The sequence below is a fragment of the Neodiprion virginianus genome, chromosome 7 (genome assembly GCF_021901495.1).
Source record: "Neodiprion virginianus isolate iyNeoVirg1 chromosome 7, iyNeoVirg1.1, whole genome shotgun sequence".
NCBI classification, from domain to species: domain Eukaryota; kingdom Metazoa; phylum Arthropoda; class Insecta; order Hymenoptera; family Diprionidae; genus Neodiprion; species Neodiprion virginianus.
In genome coordinates, this window is record NC_060883.1 from 7588589 (window position 1) to 7615771 (window position 27183).

General features: G+C 36.0%; 1 protein-coding gene across 2 annotated transcripts in view; it reads right to left on the reverse strand.

Moving 5' to 3' along the window:
- Positions 1-25957, reverse strand: part of LOC124308906 (locomotion-related protein Hikaru genki) — a 58118-nt gene extending 32161 nt beyond the window's left edge. Inside the window, exons 1-3 of one of the 2 annotated variants that reach the window (XM_046772067.1) lie at positions 25612-25957; positions 16718-16800; positions 3242-3404 (exon numbers count right to left, since the gene is read on the reverse strand). In XM_046772067.1, the coding sequence (XP_046628023.1) occupies positions 3242-3404; positions 16718-16800; positions 25612-25723 (358 nt within the window). In that variant the 5' untranslated portion in view covers positions 25724-25957. The remainder of the gene's footprint in view (positions 1-3241; positions 3405-16717; positions 16801-25611) is intronic. The other variant, XM_046772068.1, reaches the window with a different exon arrangement.
- Positions 25958-27183: the final 1226 nt, after the last annotated feature.

Genomic DNA, 27183 nt, shown 5'->3' on the forward strand with positions numbered 1-27183 from the left:
TCAAAGTGATTTCAAGCGATTCTAAATGGTTTCAAACCGATTTCAAGTGATTTCAAAGTAATTTCAAACGAATTTGAACCTAACTGTTTACTCATGGATCAAATGACAGACATTTTCAAACGGGTAAGTAATGATTTTCGACAGTTTCAAACTAATTTCAAGATGCTTAAAATGACTTGACATTAGTTTCAAGCAATTTCAAACAGTTTTAAATTGATTTCCAAGAGTTTCAACCAACCTCAAAGTGATTTCAACCGATGCTAAATGGTTTTAAACCGATTTCAAGTGATTTCAAAGTAATTTTAAACGAATTTGAACCTAACTGTTTACTCATGGATCAAATGACAGACATTTTCAAACGGGTAAGTAATGATTTTCGACGGTTTCAAACCAATTTCAATTTTTAAACTGATTTCCAAGAGTTTCAAACAACCTCAAAGTGTTTTCACGCGATTTTGAATGGTTTCAAACCGATTTTAAGCAGCTTCCAAGTCATTTCAAACGATTTTAAGCATTTTGCTATTTCAACGAGTGAAGAACCCCGAAAATCTGACCGCCTAAATCAAAAGTTAGAAAAAGAAACAAAGCTCGTTTGACGAATTTCCATCAATGTCGCTGACAATATCAATGACATAACTGACGACGATTCAAACAAAATTTTTACTCTGTCATACAAATGAGTCCATAGAAATTTGAAAAAAAAAATTGACAGTTAAAAGGTGCAAAATGATTCAACTTTGGTATTCTTGGTCCGAATATAATGTATTTGGGCCCATATTACTCGTTGACTAATATCTCTACAAATTTTTTCAAATATATTCAAGAAATCTCACATTATAAGACAGTTCTAATGCTAGAATATCTTGAATATATTTCTCAAGAAAAAAAAGAAATTAAGTAAGACCTGGAAATTAATATGTTGCACAAAATCATCCCAAAATCATCAAAACTGAATGAGCAACACCAGAGTTTAATAATTTTGAACATTTTCACCATAATACCTTTTCTAAAATCTTTGCTATCTTAATTTTATTGTTGTGTGAACTGGTGTCCGATTCATTTCTATTAAAATAAACTATATTATTTCTTTTGTGTTCACTATCATGGGTGAGTATAACCTCAATGGGTATTTTTTTTCAGCCCAATAAGCTCTGCGGAGAAACTTCAAGCTTCGATGAAAATCCGACCCGTTTCACGCCGTCTTGACGCCATTCCGCCTCAGCTGTTGACCCATCCAGTTGACGGATGTGGAGCGCATATTTTAATCGAAAAGTTTCGTTATTTACAATGCGGTTTCCAACTGAGCACCACTGCTGTGCAGTCAAGTTCCCCATCGCCCTGTTTTACCGATCCGGATCGTTAGCAGGCGTCAGTGGTACAAAATGCAAAATCTGGTGTTCGCGATGAAACTTTCGAAACAAAAATTAGGTATATATTTGTTTGTTTAGCATCGATTCTCGCACGTTTGATGATAATATTTCAAACTTGTTTGGTTTCCTTATTATTTCATATAGTTTATTTTATATTTCGAAACACGATGTCCACATTAATGGTGAATTGCTTCTTTATAAATTCTCGATATCTGCAAGAACCGTTGATATGATGCCTTCTTTGCAATGTTTACGAAATAATCCAGCTTCACGACATTTGATTTTCAAACTATAATAATCGGTGTTTGTTTCATTGCTTGGTATTACCTTAAGAAAAGAAAAGAAAAAAAAAACGGCGAAAGTAATTTTCATAATTAATTATAATACCTTAAAGTTTAGGTAATGAGAAACTTTCGAAAACTAGAACAGTTTGAACAATAAATTCTTTTCGAAATAACCTCAACATCAAGGCCGAATAAAATTTCGAAAATTTTGCCACTCAAGAGAAAGTCAGTTTTATAATTTGAGGGGACATGAAGAGGTCAGAATACAACGAACAATTCCGAAACCTTAGGGCTGACCTCACGCTTGATTTCCGCTCAGGGTCTCATTGTCAGGCTTAAGAACGGGCAAGCAGAATGTTCCAACCTCTTCAGGGATCGTGAAATCGTGGCATTTTTGCCTCGTTTTGAGTGGAAGCTAAAGTGTACAACAAGGGCTCTTTCCTCGCATTTTGCATGTCGGAGTGTAACACAGAGACGTGTACGGGGAATTCCAGACCATCTTGACCTGTCTACACCCCTAACAATTTTAATCGCATTTCTGGCTTCGTGCTTCGTCTGCAATGCCATGAAAAGTACGATACGTGAAATTTTAGATATTCAAAAGAATTTTTCAACTGTTAGTCGTCCAATCGATCAGCAAAGTCACTGCTAGCAATAATAACTTCGACAAAATTCACACCGCAGAATTTATGTGGTCAAAGCAAAGTTTTTTAACCCAGAGCGACGATGAGTATGCTTTCGCTTTCGGAGATATGCGAGGATATTTGCAAGTAAATTATGAATTTTAATCAGGTAACTGTAATCGGAGTGAAAAAAGGGCTATCGCGTGGAACTAGATATCACGTGCTCCATTTTTGAGTTCAAATAAAAACGACCCCAGAGCTTTAGCAGAATCAATGATTCAGCCCTCAGCTGATCCTGTCTTCCTAAGGGACCTAAGGGGCTGTTCACAGATTAGGTCACGCTCTTAGAGCGAGGGGAGGGGATAAGTTGCATTGCGACGACCTGGACAGGGGAGCGAGAAGATACGTACGTCACGCTCTATTGCACTGACAGCGCTCATCTTTATCTACAGCGTTTGGCAATAGCAAGCTGCGGTGAAAATTTGGGAAAATTTGTGGAAAAAACCACCGCGCATTCAGTTGCTTTGATCTCGGATCGGTTAAAATGTTTCAATTTGTCAATAAAATACCGGTGAATCAAAAATTGAATGGCTCCCAAGAGGAGAATAAACTCGAAAATAGCAAAAATCGTGACCTGCACTGTTGAAAATTTCGAGTAATATTTGTATGAAATTTTACTCACTTTAGTGAAAATGAGGTTAATTTTCTTAATCGAAATTTACACAAAATCAAATTAGACTTCGAGCAAACTTACTTATTCTGAATGAAATTCATGTCAACTCTTTTTAAGCTCGTAATTACAATTTGCACGACTCTGAATTACATAAAATCTGGACGAAAATTTTCAAGAGTTTGCATGCCGAGATGCTCTGAATCGTTTCGTATATTCGTTAAAGCTGCGGTGTGGCGTCTATGAGCAAATCCAGGAGTCGCAGGCCGGGCGAATTGGGTTGAAAACACTCACCGGTATAATTAGAGATGGCCGTTGTAGGAACGCAAGAAGGCAGCTTTCCGTTCCATGTTCCGTTCCGACACTGCAGCAAGGGATCCCCCATGAGCTTGTACCTGCCGAGTTCCCGGCAGCGAACTGAGACCCGGGATCCATGGGGCAGCGTGATCTTGTCAGCCTGGAAAAGCGCCTCGTTTTCAACATCCCTTCCCAGATTGAGAAAAATATAATTTACCGCAGTCACTAGAAAATACTAGTAGAATCGCTACGCGAATGGTTTGAATATTGTTCGAATTACCTATAGAATAAACTAGTCAGTTTGATTAAAGTTAACAATTCTACTGGTTACAATACCACAATACTTTCTAGTTATTGCAGCCCTAAATCTGTTTGTTTAAATTACTATATTTTTTCTGTCAAATCAGGCCTCATCGTCAAATTATCGCAACAGTTACAACTAAACATGGCAAGAGTGACGTTGTCTCAGCTAGAAAACTGAATTTCATTCTTCACCCTTAACTATACAACGTGTTTCCAACTAAACGCCGCAGTATTTTGGGTTGCCTATCGCTGAGGGAGAAAAATATCGGTATTACAGACCTACACAGTTATCGGTAAGTGGCGCTTCCAAAGTCCTCGTGAGTGAGTTGAAACTGACGGTGTTTGCCAAGTTATATGAATTTGGCTAAGCAGTTGATTCGTTGTTTATAACCTACGCTGAAACGTTCAGTGATCGTGTTCCGGAGTCACGTTAAAGCGATTACATGACTTGACTTGACTAAAGTGAGTATAGGCCTCGGTAGGTTTGTTTTACCGACATGTTTTCCCCTCAGTGGTAGGCAATCCAACATACCGCGTTGTTTACTTGGACGCACGTTGTAGTTTCCGGTTACGATAAGAAATGAAGAATGTTACGGCACTGTACTACCACAACCAGTAAACCACAACTAGCAATTTCTCTCTGTGTGAGTTTCATTTGCTTTGCTGTCGAGGAACTTGAAAGTGGTGCGAAAACTCTGTTCTCTTGCAGCTCTGTAATATTATGTGCAACAATCAACACCAGAATTTGTTACCCAAATCTAAACCCATACTGCCATGAATGCAGTTGAAGTTTAGCACTTCTTTAATTCTATAATATGATAATAAGCTTACCCTAAATGATTATTATCAAATTCAACGAAGTTCGTTGTTATTTGAATTTACTCAGGTACCTTTTTTTTTCCTATTAAAACAGAGAAGCATTGAACTTGATACTGAATAGGTTAATTTATCGTCATAACATGGTGTTAATAGTTGAAATGTCCTGCGGTACGCACGGTAAGAATAGTTATAAAAAAGTTATTTCGAATTTTAATTCCTCACACTGAAAATTTGATGAGATATCATTTTTTGTATCATTCAATGGAGATTTTTTTGGCCAAATCAAGGGGATGTATAATATGTAGACCTAGACGAGCCGTACAGAGTGGGGATTCTATCTAAACTTGCGAAGCATGAAAATGAGACAGTTGAGGGAGTGACTGCATAATTCATAACCCGTGAGTGGGGTCAGTCTTTCGCCTACCGTTCCATTCGCTTTCAAAAATTTTCTTTTTCGGCAGAAAGAGGAAAAAAAATAGTCAAGAAGTATGCTCAAAGTAAAAACTACATACAAGAGAAGTAAATTACAAAATAATCACTAAAAAACTTTGAATGGGTCAGTTACAAGTTCCCAGTTCGATTGATAACGTACTTGAGATTTTTCCATCGACGTTTCGTTGGAATAACATATATGTATATTGCTGCTTAAAATACGATTGGAAAATATATAATTGATAAATTAAATGAGAAGAAAAATTGAAACGAGCACGGATGAATTCATCATTTTTGACGTTGGAATTAAAACAGTTTAATAGTTTTCGCAACAATCGTCTACATTTCTTTGACAAAATAATGTCATTCTATAAAGAAAATGCAGTAAATATTTACTAAACTGAGATTCTGATGAATCAAAAAATGATTTTCGATCACCATGCTTTATTATCAGAAGTAACTTTTGAATATTTCCAAAATCACAAGTACGCAAATGCAACCAGAACAAAAAAAGAAAACTTGACCCGGTAAGAAATTCGAATTATCGTAGGCTGAAATCATCGGAGCTATATACTGTATATCCCGGTTTTTGATGGGAGTTATGAAGTCGTAAAATAAACCCAATTTTGTGTTGCAATTTAGTCAATTTGAAAAGAAAATTTAATCTCAACACACTAGAGATGTCTTCAACAACCAAGGATACTGAATCAAATCAAAGCAAGTCTAATGAGTTTCATAAAATTGGTATAAGATGTTTTTCAAAAAAGTTGTAAAACTTTCAAAATGCTGCGATTTTTTATTCTTGCGTGGGAGGCACTTTTTCGACTTCGGATTAATGGATTTTAAATTAGATGTACTCTCAAATGAGTTTTTCGATTTTCCGAAATTTGAGGAAAATAAACGCATACTTGAGATGGCATATTTTTCAGTCAAAATTCAATATACCCTTTTTTTATTAATTATTTCGTTCATTTGTTTCAATTCGTAAAAATAATACTAAGTGCTTTGAGATTAATGCAAATGTTGAGTATAAAATGTTTCGACAGTTTGCTTTCCTACTTTTTACTGCTGTTACTCAACAATCAAACCCATAAAGGAAACTTATAAAGAACTTCAACCAAAGGTAATGCAAGTTTGAATAATTTTCCAAAAAGTTTCAAACTAAAAGTTTTCGTTACGGCCTGAGGTTCAGATTAAAAAACACCAAAAACTGGACTGGGTGAAAAATCAGCGCCGTCTGAATGAAAGCTTCGTGTTAAGGCGAGCGGTTTACCAAAAAGCGATGCGTTTTATTAATTTTATAACGAGATAGTAGTACAGTAAGTATTTATCGAATAAGTATATTTGTAAACTACGATAATCTCTTCAATAATACGAATACAGAAAATACTAGAATTATGAAAAAAAGCTTAAATATCGATGCTTAATTGAAAATCGCTTAAAAATAGTCGGAAATTTAGTAAATTCATTCGTTTTCACTCTTCGATAAATCATATCATTATAACGACTATTTTCCACGAATCGACGGGAAAACGTTCCTTTTGTTATTAGTCAATTTGAGATTGTCATTTGTGGATCAATATTGGTGAAACGTTGAGAAAGTAAATATATGATAATGCTAACATAAGAGAAAACGTGTTATCGTGAATAAGTGAAAATTTTTTGTTTCAACAAAATGAGCCAACCTGAAGTGAAGTAGAGAAATCTACTAGATTTTACACAATTTTGCCGCAAAGCAACGATATCTAAGCTATTTTTTGCAATTCCAATATTTCCTATTTTTGAATTTTTAAAGAGATCTGCGTACTTTACAAATATAATAACGTAACGAACACACAATGTACCACCACACTAAAATAAAATAATGAAAGAGAATTGATTTTTTGCCAACCAACCTCCTCCTCTACTCTCCAAAAAGTGTGCCAAACCAATCTCGCGTTCCATAGATTGATAGATTCACCGTCCAACAGAACCACGACATCCGATTCAGACTTGACGAGTAAAGAGGTCTTCAAAGTCAACAGAGAGAAGCTTCGCAAAACGTTTAATCGTAATTAAAATGACCGGAGCGTTTTCCTGCATGGTGCGGAAAATTTAAATACTCAGAATGGAGAATTTTTAGGATGTCAATCGAAACGTATGAGTCAACCCCGATCCGAGGTTAAATTTTATATTTTTGTATTATTACTAACATAAGATGCGAAATTCCTGCAAGTTTCAGATCTCTAACTCTGTCGGTATCGGAGAAGTATGTTGATCGATTTTTCAACAGTTAACACACCGACTGTCATACTCAAATTTTTAGCATATTTTTTATATTGGAAAAAAAATTTACTATACGTGTTTTCATAACCCTCACAAATAATAAGACAAAAAAAAAAAAAAAAAACACGTTTGCTGGCGAAAGAATTTTTTATTTACGTTCACCAACTATTATACAGAAACAGTTTGGATCTTATATTTTTTCCACGATACGGATACGACGAAATTTTCAACATGAAAATCAATGTATTCACTATTAAAAAATTATTCAATGTATTTCTGTAAAACCGTGAGAACTGACGGTCGGAAACTTGCAGGATTTCAGCATCGTAGTGAATACTAAAAATTCGTTTGTCGATAATTGTTGAGAGGAACTAATTGAAAACTTTGAAACCACGTCACAACTCTTATGTAAGTGTAAAAACGCGTATTGTCTATATGTATACATCGAATTCAATTCCTACGTAACTGCAATTCTAGTGTAGTCGCCTTTTGAGCCACCAATTTCTGATCAGTAATGAATATTTTTTGCAGCACGTTTTAATAGCATGCGACAATCGATAGCAAAATTGAAATAAATAATGTAATCAAACTTGGTAACCTAAAATTGGTCAAAGTCAAAACTTGGGAATTCTCAAAACTCAACGAGGGTAACCAAAATTGTCAAAAGAGTTAAATGTATACTACGCTTCAAATTCGAAAAAATTTTCGGGTACTGATTACAAAATTTATGGTAAAGTTTCAAAAACACAAAATAGCGGTTGAAACCGCTGTAATTGAAAATTGGAAAATTATTTAGTTGCGGGCAAAATTTAGTACTTGAATACGATTTGAGACTTTGATACCAAATCTGGAGTCAGAAGACAAAAATATAAAAAATTCCGAATGTTGCCCCAGTTCTGCTATCAGTGACGTGCATCAAAGTCCACAAGAAGTTTTTGAAAATAATTAAATGTAAGAAAAATTCATGCATTGGTGGATTAAAAGTGCTGATTGTATAATTCCCAACTATGCAGAGATTTTTGCGAAAACTGGCATATTCCACATATAATTGGTACGTTAAATTCAAGAATCTTTTTTACGATCTTGTCATTTTGGAACGAGACGAATAATCCAGTTGGAATTTCACAGGTAGTTTTGACTAAGGTGAGCCAACTGTTGAATTGAACCGTGCTTCGACATTCGGAGAAAAGTTTATTTGAATTCGATAAAAGATTTTTGAGTACCTACAAAAAATTTTTGCACTGCGATTTACAATTAAACCAAAAAGTGTAATTCACTATTAATATCTTACTCAAGTGAATCGGTTTTTCATTTCAAAAATACTACTTTGATTACATTGAATCCGTTTTTGCTTCAGATTAAACAAACGGATTTGAAAAAGACCGTATTGTTATATAGCCGTGCAACCTCTTTCTCCGAATGTACTTCTTCCAGATCACCAAACTCCCTGCAAAGCTGGGATGAAACCTGGCAATAAGATACAACGAAATTCCCAGTTGACCAGAATTCCGTACTTCGAAACCCGGCGATGTCGCTTCCGTTTCACTGCAGAGGCTTCGATACTTCAAAGGTGAAAATTTTGGGCAACTACAGCTCGAAGGGCGGCTTCAATAGATTGTTAGAGACACCAGGATGAAAGGGATGAACTTGCATGTGGAGAAAACTGTCGAGACTATCTTGTTGCTTCGATTGGAATCCACCCAAAATTACGGCCAAAGCCGAAAGTGGCACCAGACAGAGTTCACGGTTTTCCTCCAAAATTACGGTACACGAGCAAGTGTAGCCTGCCATAAATAATTTAAGGATAAGGAATTAACGAATGAAAAAACTAATGTTATCTACGCTAAAAGTCGTAAACAATATTCTTACTATATGAAAGGAATGATTCTCAGCAAAATGGAAAGACACAAGCTAAGACATGAATAATTTGAGAACAGGTTTTATGATTGGAAAATTTTGAACGACTAGACTTTGCTGTTTTTTATCAGACTCTGACACTTTTATTTACAAAGTTTATCAAAATTGGATAAAAATACCAGAGCTTAATCGTCTTGAACGTTTCGATTACGACAGATTTTTTTCAAGATCGTCGATATCTCAGTTTCTGTCACATCCGAAGTTGCTCAGATTCATTTCCATCGCATAGAACAGATATTATTTTATTCGTATTCACCGTAACTGTATCAGATAAAATTTCGGTATATTTTTCGAGCAGTCTTTTCACTTTTCCTAACTTCTGATCCAGACTGTGAACGCCCATTCATCCCTAAGCCAAGCCCGAGGCGACGAACGGTGGAAAAGCGTAAAACTCGCGCCGCTCCATCAGCCGCGAATCCGAACTTTGCTGCTTTCCAGAGTTATTTCACGTTTATTTTATTTTCTTTTATTTTTTGAACTTTTTTTTTCTTTTTTTTTTTTTTTTTTGTTTCGTCTCCCTTTCCTCAAAAGTAAAACACCTCGCAGCGTACATGTAATATAGTACATGGTTGTATACAACTTTTGGAAGCTGATTGATATTTATAACACACATCCCCGAGCTTTCATGTAATTTTCCACGCGTTGCAAGAGGGGCAGGAATTAACTTTTTCTCCGTGCCCAAAAATTCTTGGCGAACATTTTCCAGTTTTTAGCCACGATGATGCGACGCGTACGCGAGATTGAATTAAATTTGCGGCAGACGAAAATTTAATTTCGTCCTAGGCCAATTTTAGTTATATAATTATTGTGAAATATTAACTTTATCGATGGAAGAAAGCAGAGTATTTACTAAATGTTAATGCATGTAACGTTTGTTCAATTTCGGTACCCAAATTCTACACTCGTGATTTTGAGTTTTACTCAACCAGAGTAGGCATGTTCGTCATCTGTATCGGGAAGTTTGGTAAAAGCTTAGCCGTGTGTGTGATATTATTGTTCAGGTTAACAGTCGAGTCTCGATTATCGTGCGTTTGCCCGCATTTTTAGGCTTCTTTTTAGTTTACAAAAAAATTGCTACGAGGCGACTTAGAGGAATTCTTTGCGTCAGATTCAATGATTGCAAATTTGATGCGGTTTCCGAAAAAAATATCCAGTACATGTCACCTGGACTTTTTTTTATATAGCTCTTAGAAATCACCTTACCGTATCAGATATCTGATATGCTTAAGGAAATAAATAGTGGAAGCCATTTTTGTAATTACAAATAGAACGAAAATTATCACTCACGTTCTGACACTGAGAATAAATGAACTTTCGTTTCATGCTACAAATACAAAAAATAATGGAATTTGAAATATTGATAAGTTGGTAACTACCTGATTTGAATGCTACGTGATCCAAATCATTGGACATAATAATACAATGTATTTTCAACAAAAGTAGACTGTTTTTTGTTTATATACATAAACAATATGTCTGGTTTTGTTCACCTAGATTTAGTTTCATTTGTTGCTCTCACAGGTTTTTTTTAATTCGATAAATAATTCCAATACGACTGAATTTACTGAAATCAATACAATGGTTGTTCGATTCACATTTTCTTATTTGACAACAAGTGAATATTTGATGAAGAATATTTGAATAGTCAAGGCGTTCTGAATCCTCTAAATGTTTATTGAAGTCGGATAAAAAAAAATTGTATTTGGGTGAATTTTATTAGAAACAAGTAATTATTTTGGAGATTCGAAACGCTTCAAATTATTTGACTACTCCTCAACCAATATTTACTTGCTGCGATAAAAGAAGGCTTGGATTAATAATTAACAACCATTGCGTTAATCTTGCTAAATTCACCTGACTTTAGTACGTCTTATGCGAGTGAAAAGAAAATCATCAAACGAAGAAGATGAATCGGGAGGAACAAATAAGTATATTATTTATATTCCTCTCTTTTTTTCGCTAAATATATCAAACTCAAAGTATCTCTGTCTGTCTGTCCGTATGCTCGCTTATAACTCCAAAACTTCTGAACCGATTTTAAAACTTCATTTTCCGAACAGCTACAACGCTTACCCAAATTTGAGCCTATATTTTGTTACAACCAGATCAATAGTTATCGAAATAAAACTACATTCATAATTCAAATCGAAACTCCGGAAGTCACGTTAGAGGGATTACACGAATTGAATTAACCAAGGTGATTATAACTCGGTAGGTCTGTTTTACCGATATTTGTACCCCTTCGTGATAGGCAACCCGATGTACTTTGGTGTTCACTCGGAAACATCTGCGTAAAGCTTTTGTCTATATCTGCCCGAATCTATGTTCGCTTGTAATTCCAGAACTACCGAACCGATTTTGATTCTTTTTTTTTTTCTGTGAAAAGCTACAATGTTTGGCCAGATTTTAGGCTATGTTTCGTTATCTAATCAAATGAATAGTTTCTGAGATAAAACGACATTTGTACGAAATCATATGTGACCGCTGACTAAACTCTCAAACATAGAGAAAAGTTACCATCAACTATTTTCAAAATCCCAATGAAGTGCATAAAAAAATTCCAAAGAGCATATGGCCATGTCTAACAGTTTGTCAATAATAACCATTTAGGAAATATTAGCGGGCCTGAGCCGTAACGGGCTGCTACTACTTGTATAAAAGCAATTTATTTTTGCTACGTGAGACGTTCTACCCGGGATAAAATTCGGGACAAAATCCCCTATACGCAGGAATGTAAAGTAAAAGCGGAATATGGGATTGAAATGGTAAGTACCTGCGGTGGGCAGGCGGCGTTACGCACCCTGCCTAATGGATTGAGAGGTAGTCAGATGGGGGTCGCCTTATTTGGTTACAAATTGGTCGGTTTTGCCCCAAGGGTTACCAATGAACCGCATTTGCCTGTATCGAGGCCCTTAATAACAGAGGATGAAGTCTTATCTCATACCTTTGTGAACTTTCGAGCCATTCGAGCTTTCGCGGCGTGCAAGAATTGAAACGAAGACGAGGTCCGCGTATCCTTTTTCCTTTACGAACAAATTTTAATCCAATCCAGACGCAATTCACTTTATCGCAACGATTTGAGCACCGTAAGGGTTCCGAGTTTCTTGCCAGGTTACTGCTCACGGATCATGGACTAGATTACTTTTGTACCTTTCCACCCCCACCCCCCACCCCCGTTTCCACCTCCCACCGCCTTTCGCCCGTCCTTCCAGTGCCGTTAACCCGCTCTATTCCGTTTTTCCCTCTTTACCGTTTCCCCTCTATAACATTCCGTTTTTTGCATTTTCTTGCTGTAGATTCAATTCCGGGTAAAAGTTGGGAAAGAAGAAAAATCCGTGCGAAAAATTTTCACCGAACGTTGTTTACGCAAATGATTCGAATTACACAAAAAAAAAAAAAAAGTTTTACAATCAGAACGTTTGAAATTATTAAACTCTGGTGTTTTTCTTCCAAATCCAATCTTGTCGAGCTAATTTTTCTGCCTGATCACATTTCCACACGTTCTTTGAAAAAAATTCCGGACAGCTCAGACATAGTTCAGTTTTGAAGGGTGGGAATGTAATCGTTGACGGAAATCTGTTGCACCTAACTTGCAAGAATCAATTTTCATTTTCTGTAGGTACAGATGAGTAACTATTTGCAAGGAAAAATTTCATGTAATCACTCTAAATCGATTTTCAAACTAAGGAACTCAAAATCCTTAAAATCGATTCAGAAACACCAGAGTTCTATAATTTTTAAGGTTCTGGCTATAAAACCCTTGTCAAAATTGTTTACATCTCATCGTCAGCTTATGTTGTTTCATTCAAATTCACAACCACTAATTACCACATATAAGCTGACGGCAGACGGCTGGAGATTTTTGAAACGATCATTCCTCTTATTCTAACTTTCGATTTCATTGGTGCGACCGATTTATCCTCAATAATAAGATCGATCTCCTTTTGTTGGCTAAAAACTTTTCTTTCATCCAAGTTGGGGAATGGCCGAAAACAGAAAATTAAAAGATTTTACAATCTTCCACGTTTTGGATTTTGAGTTTTCTAGGTTCGATTTTTTTTTTTTAATTCACCTGAAGTTATCAGAGGTCTCTTGACGTTGTGCAAAAACCACTTGAAAACTGCTAAAATCCAATAACCGTTATAATCCACGCTCACGCGTCACATTTAATTACGTTCGTTTCGGTGATGTTAATTTTACTTAAAGGCTTGTACGAATTTCGAAGCTGAAAAGTAATTTTCATATTCAACTGTACCTGATACAGATTTGAATCTGCAATGTAAATTCGCACAAGTTATAATTAATGTGTCCATTTATTACGCGCGATTCCACTGTAATGTTTTTCGGGAATGTTATGTATATGTATAATATAATACCGAGTCGAAACTTGGAAAGTTTTTGGAAACAGATTTTATTTCCCCGAACTTTGAACGAAATGATAACGCCACGTTAGGGTGTTGAAATATTTTCCATCATGTATCATATCACTGTTAACCGATGAAAATTAATTTAGAAAAGATAGCATCGATCCTTCGAAGATACGTCAAAATTGATTTTACGGTCCCTGTTTTAATCTCCGGACTGAGAGTTTATTGACGCTTTAATATATCGGTTACTGTTATACTTATTACAAAGATGAAAATTTTTTGCGAACGATGGATAAATTGAGGATACATACGGCGTTTCGCTCAAGTTCGTTATCAATCGGGGAATAAAACCCAACCGACGGTTATTACAAGAACAGGATATTGATCCCAGTGAATACACAAAGGGAGGACGGATAATGGAAAAATGCAAGAAAATAAGGATGCGGAAGCTCTCCGTTTTCCCTCGCACTTCGTCTCGCCTCGCCCATCCTATCCCTCCAGATCCCTCCGCCATCTCCATAACCCACTACAGGCAATCTTGAAACTATGAATACCTACTCTTATATCTGCGAAAATAGAACGGATAAAGACGGTCTGAGGGTATTGGCGAATCGGTAAAGAAGCTGTTTCTAATCAAGCTTAGACGCAGAACCAATCCATCTCGTTCACTGTAGGATGATTTATGAATATCTCGCGATCATTCTGAGGATATTTTTCGACAGTCAATTGGTATTTCAGTGTTTTCTGCGAACGAGACTTTCCTACTTTCTAGTATTTGTTCGTCACTCTTTTCCTATCATTAAAATCTATCCGCAAAATTTTTATGCCGCGTTTTATCGGACGATCAACTCGCAGGTTCCTTATCTCACTGATTTACCGACCGAGTCGAACGCAAATTACTCGATCGATAAAATTGATCTTTAGGAATAATAATCAATCTTAAAAGTTTTTGCTCAAATCTAGGATTGCAATTCGCGAATCGGTAAAGAAGCTGTTTCTAATCAAGCTTAGACGCAGAACCAATCCATCTCGTTCACTGTAGGATGATTTATGAATATCTCGCGATCATTCTGAGGATATTTTTCGACAGTCAATTGGTATTTCAGTGTTTTCTGCGAACGAGACTTTCCTACTTTCTAGTATTTGTTCGTCACTCTTTTCCTATCATTAAAATCTATCCGCAAAATTTTTATGCCGCGTTTTATCGGACGATCAACTCGCAGGTTCCTTATCTCACTGATTTACCGACCGAGTCGAACGCAAATTACTCGATCGATAAAATTGATCTTTAGGAATAATAATCAATCTTAAAAGTTTTTGCTCAAATCTAGGATTGCAATTCGCGAATCGGTAAAGAAGCTGTTTCTAATCAAGCTTAGACGCAGAACCAATCCATCTCGTTCACTGTAGGATGATTTATGAATATCTCGCGATCATTCTGAGGATATTTTTCGACAGTCAATTGGTATTTCAGTGTTTTCTGCGAACGAGACTTTCCTACTTTCTAGTATTTGTTCGTCACTCTTTTCCTATCATTAAAATCTATCCGCAAAATTTTTATGCCGCGTTTTATCGGACGATCAACTCGCAGGTTCCTTATCTCACTGATTTACCGACCGAGTCGAACGCAAATTACTCGATCGATAAAATTGATCTTTACGAATAATAATCAATCTTAAGAGTTTTTGCACAGATCTAGGATTCCAATTGGCGAATCGGTAAAGAAGCTCTATCTAATCAAGCTTAGACGTAGAATCAATCCATCTCGTTCACTGTAGGATGATTTATGAATATCTCGCGATCATGCCGAGGATATTTTTCGCCAGTCAATTGGTATTGCAGTTTTTTCTGTGAATGAAATTTCTCTAATTTCTAGCATCTGTTCGTAATTTGGTTCTTATTGTTAAAATATCTTCAATAAATTTGTATACTTCGTTTATTGGACGATCATCTCGCAGGTTTCTTATCTCAATAATTTACCAACCGAATTTAACGAAAAACACACAATCGATAAGATTGATCTTTAGAAATGATGATTAATCTTAAGAGTTTCTACACCAATCTTCTCAAAAAAGACTAATTACTTTCGTCTGTTGCATTTTCTTTCAACTTGTCAAAAACTCTCATCTACAAGTCTGTAAGAATTGCGAAAGAGTATCGACGTACGTAATTACAAATATTTGTAATTAGGATTCGTTGAAATCAACCGATCCTTTCTTCTTCTTTGCAGTTATCCTCTAAACTATCTCTAGAGTATCCAATTCACAGTACTCCAAGAAATTAGATCGACGGTAAATGAAATACCTGAACATTCAGAAGGAGAATTTACAAGGATTTTGTAACCTGATGTAATCACTTATGAGATCAATCCTCGTCATGTTCATCTTCAGAAGTTCAAATCGAAGATTTTCCTACAACTTTTGATGATACTTGTTAAAAATTTTGCTTTCAGGTATTCCGGAATAAAACAGTAACATCTGAATTTGAAAAAACAACAAATTTAGAGTTAATCATTTTTCGTTAATGCTTAAAAAATCACAAATTTTAATAATTCTCAAAGTATCTGCAGTAACTAGAGCATTCAAAACCTATATCAGAGATCATCAGAATCCCTACTACGTAAAACTTCGGTCGAAAAATGTGTCACATCCAATTCCATTGTTATATTGATATAATTTATATAGGGTTGATAAATTTACCGACTCAATTACATGATCTCGACAATTTCAATTAGTCGCCTCTCTATTGATTCAACAATTTAATCACGTAGCGTCCCAGTGCGTCAATTATCCGTAATATCGATCGATTGATTCGTTAGTTCGGAAATAGGTTGCGCGATTAAAGTGGACAGAAACGAAGCGTTCTTTCCCAATCCTGTTCTTCGGATATCGCACAAATTTTCTCAATCAATTAACAATATTTCCTCATCATGATATTTATTTGCACGATATTTGGTACAAGAGAAGCAAAAGCTTCAAGCTCCCTTTTAGTCTGCGTAAATTATACATCGCCGGGTACATAATTTGATTATTATTTAACCCCGGCACGCCGTTGTCAACCATTTGCGCATAATGCAAACGCGCTCTCGAACCTGCTTCAAACTTCCCGGCTGCATCATCAGCAGCGCCAACAAATATTGGCATATTACGGGTGCAGCATCCGTGATAGGTACACGAGTTACCCGATTTTCCATACTCCGTTTGCAAATTGACAATACACTCGAGGTTTTATGCGAATAGGGGTTGCGTCGTCTCAATTTTAAACTGACGTCCCGAGCGTTTTAGCATCCCCGAGAATTGATACGTTCACGAGTTTATGCAGCTTGCAGGCGTTGCACGTTTACTACTATTCTTACGGAGATAAATCTTACCGATATCGTGAGGTTCTTGTAGGTGACGATGAGCAGCGGGTGCATTCCTTCGAGCTTGCATCCTTGGTGGTGATTCTCATTTCCTGTAACATAAACGAGATTCTTCGCTAGTTGATGAAACGTCACAAAATCGAAAAGTCAATTTCATCAAGAATTATTCTTGTACCTGCGGTGTGTCTGAAACCTTGGTTACACAGATTTCTTTCACTTTACGGATAGAAATAGAGATCTCAGAGAATGTTTGGTCTGTCAGGGAATTTTTTGTTTCACCAGTAAAGTATAGTTTATCGGAACACTCATCTGTATGTTATGTACCAAACACTTTGTGAGTTCCAACAATATTCGAGCAGTCTTTTTAACGATACATGTTTCACTAAATTTTTCTAGTTACTGTAACAAATGAAATCTTTCTCAGTGTATCACTGTGGAAGTTTTTAATATTATTTGTCACATTAGTTTTTAATCTCGAAAAGTTGAAAATACTATTTTCCCCCGACATCATGACTGACAAAAATGTTTTTTAACCTTCAGCATCGGTAAAGAATACGCAAAAAATCGTTGGAATCTTACGACTAGAGCTGCGTGTTGTACAGATTGAATTAGATGATGAATATTGGATACAGACTGAAGCGAATGAATCTGAGGAGAATTACGACAGAGGTCCTTAACGAAGCGTGACCGGTGGCTGTTAAACGTAATCTGTTCAGCTGCTGAATTTCAGATTTCAATGAGTATAATTCACTATTCACATTCGCATCAAGTAACTATTTTTGAACTTACGATTATTCGGGTGAAAAAAATTTGCAGAATTCGAATCGGTAGAACAAATACATAACTTGAGTCATTATTTTTTGTAGCTTAATTACTTCGGAGATTAATACATCGCTGGTTTTCGAAACGGATACTAAATATGGATCTTGGATATTATGCACGAATTGTATAATTCGGATGTTTTATCGGATTTTTTTTAATGAAACAAGCTAATCGTTATTCAGCGTTCCTCTCTTATTATAACTGTAATGAAACCCTAGTTTCTATACACGCAATTGATTATCGTCGACTTTACACGCACGTGTTTAGGGTTTCGAACCCTTCTCATACGCAGAATATCCGGGATCTCAAAGGGTCGAGAAGGAATTGCAGAACAGTCTCGAGTTACCAATTAAACAACTGGAGGTTTGATCCGATGTTTACCATCAATAGGATCTCGTGCTTGAATTACACCGGAAACTAGGATCGTTTCCCCCATAGTCGGGAATGATTGTAACCCGGTGAACCACTCGGGATTATAATTAGACGTGTAATATTGACGAGGAAATAGTTAAAAATTTGTAAATCGATTCGCCTAAGAAAAGCTGAAATCACTAATAACAATAATAATAACAATACCAGTTACTGTGAAAATTTTTATTCTCCCGGTATTTTCTGGCTCCGATTTCTATTCGCAGTTTGGCCAAAAAAAAAAAAAAAAAAAAGTTACAAGCGAGTAACGATTTAGTTTGCCAATCGGCTGATTGTATTACAGCAATTTTCTACAGCTTCTATTTCATTCAACGTATTCCCGAAGAGGAATTCGCGAGTTGAAATCAGACTTCAAATCATTTCCATCGCATTAGATTCAGCCAACTAGAATCTCGTTATTTCGAACTTGTGTTACTATACAGTGCAGGGAAAATGGTATTCTAGCTCTTTATTGCGCGGCAAATTACTTTTACGAGTAATTCTTTTCACTCGGCGCGATTGCCTCTGAAACGCGTAGACAACATTATAAACAACCCTCACGAATGTTCGTCGTAACTTCGGGTTTGCAAAATATTGGACGAATTGTATTTTTGAAATTTAGAGAATCGTCGTTTCGGGCACCGAATGGAGTCCAAAATTGAATTAGATCCGTACGGACTGAATTTTTTTTTTTTTTTTTTCAAGGTCTGCGTGTCCGTAGAAAGCAGAGAAATGATAGTAGTTTGAAAAATATAACAATATGCACTTTGAGAGAATTTCAAGTACGTTATTATCAACAGATAATTCATTTATGAATTTTTTCATCAACACTGAATAATGAGAATCTTTTTCCGACGGGTGAGAATTTACTCTAATGGTGAAATAATTTGCAATATAAATAATCAAGGACAATGACAAGTCAGGTAATAATTATATCTGACGATAAACGTTTTTAGTACGCAATTTGAACTAAACACGCAGGCGGGTTTCATTGAAGACGAGGATACAGCTGCTCGGGAATTTAGATCGCATAAAAATACTAATCTTAATTGCAGCGAGAATTAAATTAAATTTAAATGAAAAACGCCGACGCCTCGTCATCAGAGGCGAAAGCGAGCTTGGCTCGAAATGAGGTCAAGCTTTATTTCCCAAATTCACGAGAGACAGCGATTTTCGTACATCATTAATAAAGAGATTAAATTTAGATAGATGAACTTGCGCAACTGCGGATATTTCAGCTAAGAAGAAGCGACTCGCGATCTTCAATGAAATTCGACGGTCATTCTTACCAGACCATTTATCCATTCACTTTTCTTTCTAGTTTGACAATTTTAATGTATATTTTCCATTCTCTTGTGTTTGATTAATCAAATCTACGGACCTACCCAAAAATTCTATGTTTCATTTTTGTTGGGATTAAAAATGCTTCGAAATATTGTTTATTTTCAATCATTCTTTGAAGTTACAAAGCTTTAAAGAACATGGGTCATGATTTTTGTAATAAAGCTTTCATTTGAGGATCATACAGATCGAAAACGTAAATGGGAACATAAATTAATTTCGTGATAATTAATAGAACGAAATTGACTTCCTGCGATCGATAATCGAAAACCTTGACGTACCCCGTTTTACAAGGAAAAAAAAAAAAATGCGATCGTTTGTTTCAACAGAATAACAATTTTCTGTCGAAAATTCACCGGCGAATAGCGATATTGCAAAGTGAGTTTGATAGGAAGAAAAACGATCGACAAAAATTCAAGTTCTTTCCCTGCTCTCGGATATCAGAGGAGCATTAAAATCCCCGACTTGACTGATCCACCTCTGACGGAATACCGAATGACCCAAATGTAAAGCACGTAATCCTTAATCCGACGGCTCCAGAGCTTTCTCGGTGAAAGCTCGAAACTCATTTCAACCATAACGGGCCTCAAAATCAGATCCGACGTCATCCCGTGTAATTTTCGCACACCCATTACTGCTGACCTGAATCAACAATAGTCGGGATGATACGAGCGAAATGGGGGTCCTTAACATTCTAGTTTCAACGTTGTAACGTATTATCGTGGATCTCGTCGTGCCGTTTAAAGCTTTGACTCATAGTTTTAATAGTATTCTATGTATACATGTTTTACATTCATTTTTTGTATGTTTAGAGAACTTTTCAAGATATTTCTATGCAGTTTTTTGGTAGCTCTGACAGTATACTGATAGGTTTTCAATACGAGAGAATACTTGAGTTATTATATAAAACGTGAGTTATTATTGTTGGAAACAAATTGGTTGAAAAATATCATGACACTTGAAAGAATAATTCATATCTAAGAAAGTTACCCCTCTACACGTGTACATGTTTTACATAAATTATAAGTTTTTGGGCTTGGTGATTACGAATCTGAAATTGCATTTAAAAAATTCAAAATGACGGATCCAATATGGCGGATGAAAATTTTAAATTCGATCAAATTTGGAGAAAAAATTGATCCAGTGATCTTTGGGGTCACTGATTGCGAATCTCCAATCAGATTTTTAAAATTTAGTATAGCGAATCCAGTCCACGACCCCTGCATTGAGTTTTTTGACCGTATTCGATCAAATCTGAAATTTTCCTCCACCATATTTGATCCATCATCTTGAATTTGCAAAATCTCATCTCAGCGATTCCGAAAAACGTTGCATAAAATTGTATGATCGGATTCGATGAAATTTGAATTTTTCATTCTCTCTATTAGTTCCGCCACATTGGATTTGCCATCGTGAATTTTTGAAACTCTATTTCAGATTTGTAATTTGCGACCCCGAAGGCCACTGGATAAATTTCATTGACCGTACTTTATTATGTTTGAAATTTCAGTCCGCCGAATTGGATCCGCTATTTAGAATTTTTGAAATCTGATTTCAAATTTGTTATCAATGACCCCAAAAACCGTAAAATACTATCTTGTTATAAAAATTGACTTGAGACAACAATGTGCGAATGAAAAGAATAATTCTCTCTGGGTCGTGATAATTCAGTCTTGCGGAATTAGAATAAGCGAGACGAAGTTTTTACCACCATGATTATTCGCGCTCGGTTCTTTTCTTTTTTTTTTTTTTCATGAAATTGGCAATTTTACCGCATTACCACAATAAAATGACAATCATGCGTGTAGGCATCAATTTTCCGTTGATTTTTCCATGATATGACCGCATTTTTTCCACCGTTATATTTTTTTGCTCCGTTTCTTTCTTTCTTTCTTTACTTCTTTCAGCAAAACAGGAAACCCTTTGTGCGTCGATTGCTTTCATACCGTCTGATTGTGCGAATTCACTCAGGGGTGAACGAAGCCGCTTTCTCGCACATTCTGATTCGTCCATACACGAACAGAATCGACTGGAGGTTGATTTATACCGCGATTGGTCGATGGAAAATTTGAGCTGTCGATGACAGAATAAACGTCGCTGAAACACGCGAAAGAACATTTTTACACGAGAGAAAATTGCTAATGAGACGTAATCCCTTCAAGGAAGTTGGTTCGGCTGAATTGTAATTAATTTCACAACAAGTATTAATTTTTCGCTGCCCAGTCTCCTCGACTAGATCCAAAAATTCACTGAGAATTCGTATTTGGTTTAAGTCCAGTTGATTCGAATACATCAAATTCAGCTGTACATATTGAAATTTTGCATTTTTTCTTTCATGGAAAAATGATTTCCATAAACTTAACGACCATTAACAGACTATTTAAATAGATCATTTTTTTCACCACCAATAATTTTTCCAGCTTCGCAAATATTCTTGAATTCTATTAAACATTTGATGGACTGATGAAAAAAAATTCATTTTATGATAAAGGTTCGTGTTATTTTACTAGTTTTTGGCACAGTTATTTAGTTTGTCGAAGCGAATAATTGTTTAGTTGAAGCTTGAAATTTCTTTACCCAAATTAATTTATTGGATTCAAATAAACCTGTTTTTTAACCAGGCTAATCTGATTGATTTTTTTTATTTTGAAGGCAAAAACAGTCGTTTTACAGTGTTGGCTATTATTACTATTACTTTTTAAGAAAAAAAGTCCAAACCGTTGCATTGTTTGAGAGTTTCTCTAGCGTTTACAATTACAGGTTGTAAAAATTGTAACTTTAAAGAGAGCGAGTTGGGCTGTGTTACAAAAATCTCTGTTCAACCTGCAAATACTGCTTTCCGCAGCAAAAAAATTACAACTTCGATTCTTTTCAAGAAAAATACAAAAAAAAAAAAACTATTCGATTTCAAGATATCTTTGATCCGTAAAATAAAAAAATGCGTTGCGTTCTTCATAAAACGAATGAGAAAGATGGCTAGGGCTTGTAATAAAATAACTTCTTTTGGTTCGAGAAATTGCTTCTACTATAAAACTACAAGAACCCTCGAATGGGTTCCTTTCTTCATTTAGAAACTAGTGGTAATCGGTAAATTACAGGTTAATAAAAACAGTTCCGACTCTAGATTGTATAATTTACGTACCTACAAAGCAGCGAATAGAAACTTCCGGTTTCAATGGCCAGAATTCAATACCGGAATTCAACTCCTTGTTCGCAAACTAGCCGAGTGTACTGTACGTAATACATGTCTATGCATATAAATATATATATATATATAATTTTATGTCTACTTCTCTTCGTGTAAAGTTCGTTCTGGTGATACAGCTGTAATTAAATCCGACGAGGACTTTACGGTATTGTGCAAAAAACCGAATTCTTGAGTGTTAGATAATTCCTTAAAAATAATATCAATTCGTCCAACACCACGGAATTTATCGATCAGCAAAATTTAATTTCAACATGTCGTGAACAGAAAGTGACCCAAGTACATCAATAACATGTATAAGCCTGTATTTCAATTCCTTAATTTGAATATTTCCTTTTTTTTTCTCCACGTGTATGACAAAGTTCCGAAAAACCTTCCATTGTACTAAAATATAATTATCAAAAGCTTGGACACGGAAGAATTAATATTTTTGTTTTATTTACACGATAAAAAACCTCGAATAATTTCCGAAAAACATCTGAAACATGTCGTATTAGTTGAATGTAAAAGAGAATAAAATGATATAAATATGAATGAGGATGTGAAAGGAGTTCTTTTTTAATTATTGCACTCAGATAAATTTCATTTGTAACAATAACTAGAAAAATTCGGTAAAACAGGTATCTGTAAAAAAAAACTGTTCGAATATTGTTGGAATTACGAAAAACGAGGTGCGCGTAACCATTTTTCGCTATTGTCGATCATTTTTTGGTAATTTCAACGCAAAATCAGTTTCTTCGGTTTACTCTACTTTTTTAGTTAAACAAGGCCTTAACGTCAATTTATTCTTGCACAAGCATTCAATTTTCGTAACAGTTGCAAGAAAATATAGTAACAGTGATCGTAATGAGAAAGAATAGTAACGGATACCAGACTTTCCGATAACAGCTAGAAAACTAATTTTCATTTTCTACCTAGAACTATATTTTTCGATTGTGGTAAAAAATGAAAATAGTTGAGGACTGAGCGGTAACCGGAACTAGTATTTCTCTTAGTTTACTGTCACCCCGCAGGTGATTTACTCATATTACTCATATCATTCAGATTGATTATCTCACGAAAATTCAAACACTCCATCGGCCCAAATTTTTTATTACTTCCGTGCAGCCTTTAGTCGCAGGATTACGCTTTAGAACCGAAGTATACTTTACGGCGGTTTCAAATTTCGCTGGAATTTCAACCGATATGAAATACTTTCATCGCAAACCTCACAGAGGAAGGTTCATCCCGATGGCGATGAATAAAAAAAATTTATGATTGTTTCTGACGAGATAAAACGCGGAAGAATTCGTCCGCAGGAATGTTGCTATGAAATTGTTAGAAAACTTTTCTTTTCACTTCTTTTTCCCGCTTTTCTCAGTCGAATCTCACCGCAAAAATAACTCAAAACCTTGAAGTAAATAATACTTTTGAAAATTTTCTGTACAAATTGACATTGTGCGAATTAATAAAGCGAATCAATCGGACTTTGTAACGTGTACAAAAAAGTACAAATATTCTCCCAAAAAATTGTTTGCAACTACGTTAATCAGTGTTTTTACAATGGGTAGCCCTTTTTTCTATTCGAATGAAAATCGATCCGGGCAATATTGTAACAAACGCGCGTTACTTTATAATTGAAAAAACGTTACACTTGATTCGTAAAAAACAGACTATTTGCCAGTTGTTTTTTTTTTTCTATAGCGATAGATAAAACCCTATCACTGTGCAGAAATTTATGGTAATAGCTATTACTGTAGTTATCTTAGAATTAAACGATCCTGTGAAGCTTCAAGCTTAGTGATTACCAGAATTTAAACTCCTATTAAGATGAGGTTTTGTGATTCGAGCATCGATAGAAATGGAAAAGTAACGATTTTCGAAATGTTTTTGACAATAAATGGATCAATGGATGTGCTTAAATACCAGTCATGGCTGGCAACGTACAACAAAGCTGAAAATCGCGATGTGGAAACGACTGTAATTATTGGAAATTCATTTCACATGGACTACGTGTTTTCAATAAAGGAGTTTGAAGTTTTTAGCGTCAACTTAACGATGTATTTCTAGAAAAAACTCGAGTTACCTGAAATTTCTACTCATATTTTGGAAAATCGACATTCCCTCAAAGTTATATAATTTTAAAGTCCCAAACGAGTGCTTTTTATTTCAACGTTTCGTCATTTCGATGCAATCTTTCAGAAATGTTCAACAATTTATAGAAGCTCTCGAAGTTCATCGGTAATGAATTTTTCAATGTCGCTTATGGACTTTAACGAGCATGAAACATGACGAAAGCTTCGTTGATAGAATCGAACGACGATTTCCGGCCAAGCACGATCCCTCGTGCTTTTTGACACCTGCATGATGAATGCGTTAATCCGCTCCGCGTGCAAAGCACTAAAGCTCACAAGTCATAACCGCGCAATAACACGTCTGTATTATACTACCATGGTAGTGATTGATGAAATATCGAGTTCAATCTTTCTAGTGAAACATAGTGGCTGAATTTAGTAACGTTAACCCCTGTTTCGTAATTTTACAGTAACTGAGGTAATCGAGCTTTAAATATATGAATATATTGTTCCTTATTATAATTTACCGCATCGTCAGATTTTCCTAAAATTGGGGAACAACGATTATTTCCGAAACGTGAATCGTTACAGTAACGTTACCAACTTCACCTCCATTGTAACATAGAGTTTTTCATGCTCGCGTGATTTATTTTCACCTGTATATTTTTCAAAAAAAAGCTCACGCGGCTTTCTCCCTTCTAAACAATCAGGTGAACAAACTTCAACCAGACGCCTCAAAGCACTTGCCTGAATTATTTGAAAATTTTTCGAGTGTTTTGAATGTCCAAAATAACAGCAAGACATTTTAAAGGTTTCAAAACCGCGTATCGAATCACCCGCGTCATTATCCGAAGCTTTCGAGTCCAAGCTTGCGACGATCGAGAAAGTTGGAGCTGTGCGACAGACGTTGATGGTTTGATTTTCCAACTCTCGAAATCGGGTACTCGACATGGGTACGCGAATTCGATGCACGAAACGAAGCAGAATCGAATTCCTAAATGGAATGAAATTTGCGAGAATCCAAATGTCTAGATGAAATTTTTTCAGCACGGTGTTATGACAATTTTACGCACCTTGCTTCTCAGCGAGACAATCGACGGTCGTTAGCAGGTGCAGTAGAAACACTGTCCAAAGTCCATCGAGCAGCATAAAAAGCATCTCGCGCTTAACAACGATCACTCGCATGCCTTGGGATTTTCGTTATCGGAACAACGTACCGGCGGTTTGTTTTTTTATTTTTTTTTATTTTTTTTTTTTTTCTTTTTCTTCACCTCAGATAATTCGCGACATGGCGGGAGGCTTTGGCTGATTCGCGAGGCTCCCGATTTTGGCACTACATGTCAGCCGGCTTCCGGTCGCCGAGCTTCTCGCGCGTGGGTCTGACTGACCTCGTGGGGAGGCGACGCAGAACTGCCGCCCAGAGACCGACCAATTCTTTCCGTCGACTGGCGGCTGACGGAGCTTGCAGCCTCGGAGGGCGCAAGCGCGCCTTCGAGTCCTCGACGCCACCCTGAGGGGTGCTTGCAAGCTGATTCGGGGGGAGGGAAGAAGGGGTGAGAAATAAAGGAACGCGTTTTTTAACCGCGCAGTCGATCCGCCAACAATTCGTTGTTGCATGAATTAGTGACAATTGGGCCGAATCCTGTTTTTCTTTTTTTTTTTGTAATTTACTTATTACAAATTCGAATATTTAACCAAAGTATAATCAGGTCATAGTTTCTTCTTTTTTCCAATTGCACAATAAATTACAGTTCATGCATAGATGTTCCAGGGGGAGGGAAGAAGGGGGGAGAAATAAAGGAACGCGTTTTTTAACCGCGCAGTCGATCTGCCAACAATTCGTTGTTGCATGAATTAGTGACAATTGGGCCGAATCCTGTTTTTCTTTTTTTTTTTTGTAATTTACTTATTACAAATTCGAATATTTAACCAAAGTATAATCAGGTCATAGTCTCTTCTTTTTTCCAATTGCACAATAAATTACAGTTCATGCGTAGATGTTCCAGGGGGAGGGAAGAAGGGGGGAGAAATAAAGGAACGCGTTTTTTAACCGCGCAGTCGATCCGCCAACAATTCGTTGTTGCATGAATTAGTGACAATTGGGCCGAATCCTGTTTTTCTTTTTTTTTTTGTAATTTACTTATTACAAATTCGAATATTTAACCAAAGTATAATCAGGTCATAGTTTCTTCTTTTTTCCAATTGCACAATAAATTACAGTTCATGCATAGATGTTCCAGGGGGAGGGAAGAAGGGGGGAGAAATAAAGGAACGCGTTTTTTAACCGCGCAGTCGATCTGCCAACAATTCGTTGTTGCATGAATTAGTGACAATTGGGCCGAATCCTGTTTTTCTTTTTTTTTTTGTAATTTACTTATTACAAATTCGAATATTTAACCAAAGTATAATCAGGTCATAGTTTCTTCTTTTTTCCAATTGCACAATAAATTACAGTTCATGCATAGATGTTCCAGGGGGAGGGAAGAAGGGGGGAGAAATAAAGGAACGCGTTTTTTAACCGCGCAGTCGATCCGCCAACAATTCGTTGTTGCATGAATTAGTGACAATTGGGCCGAATCCTGTTTTTCTTTTTTTTTTTTGTAATTTACTTATTACAAATTCGAATATTTAACCAAAGTATAATC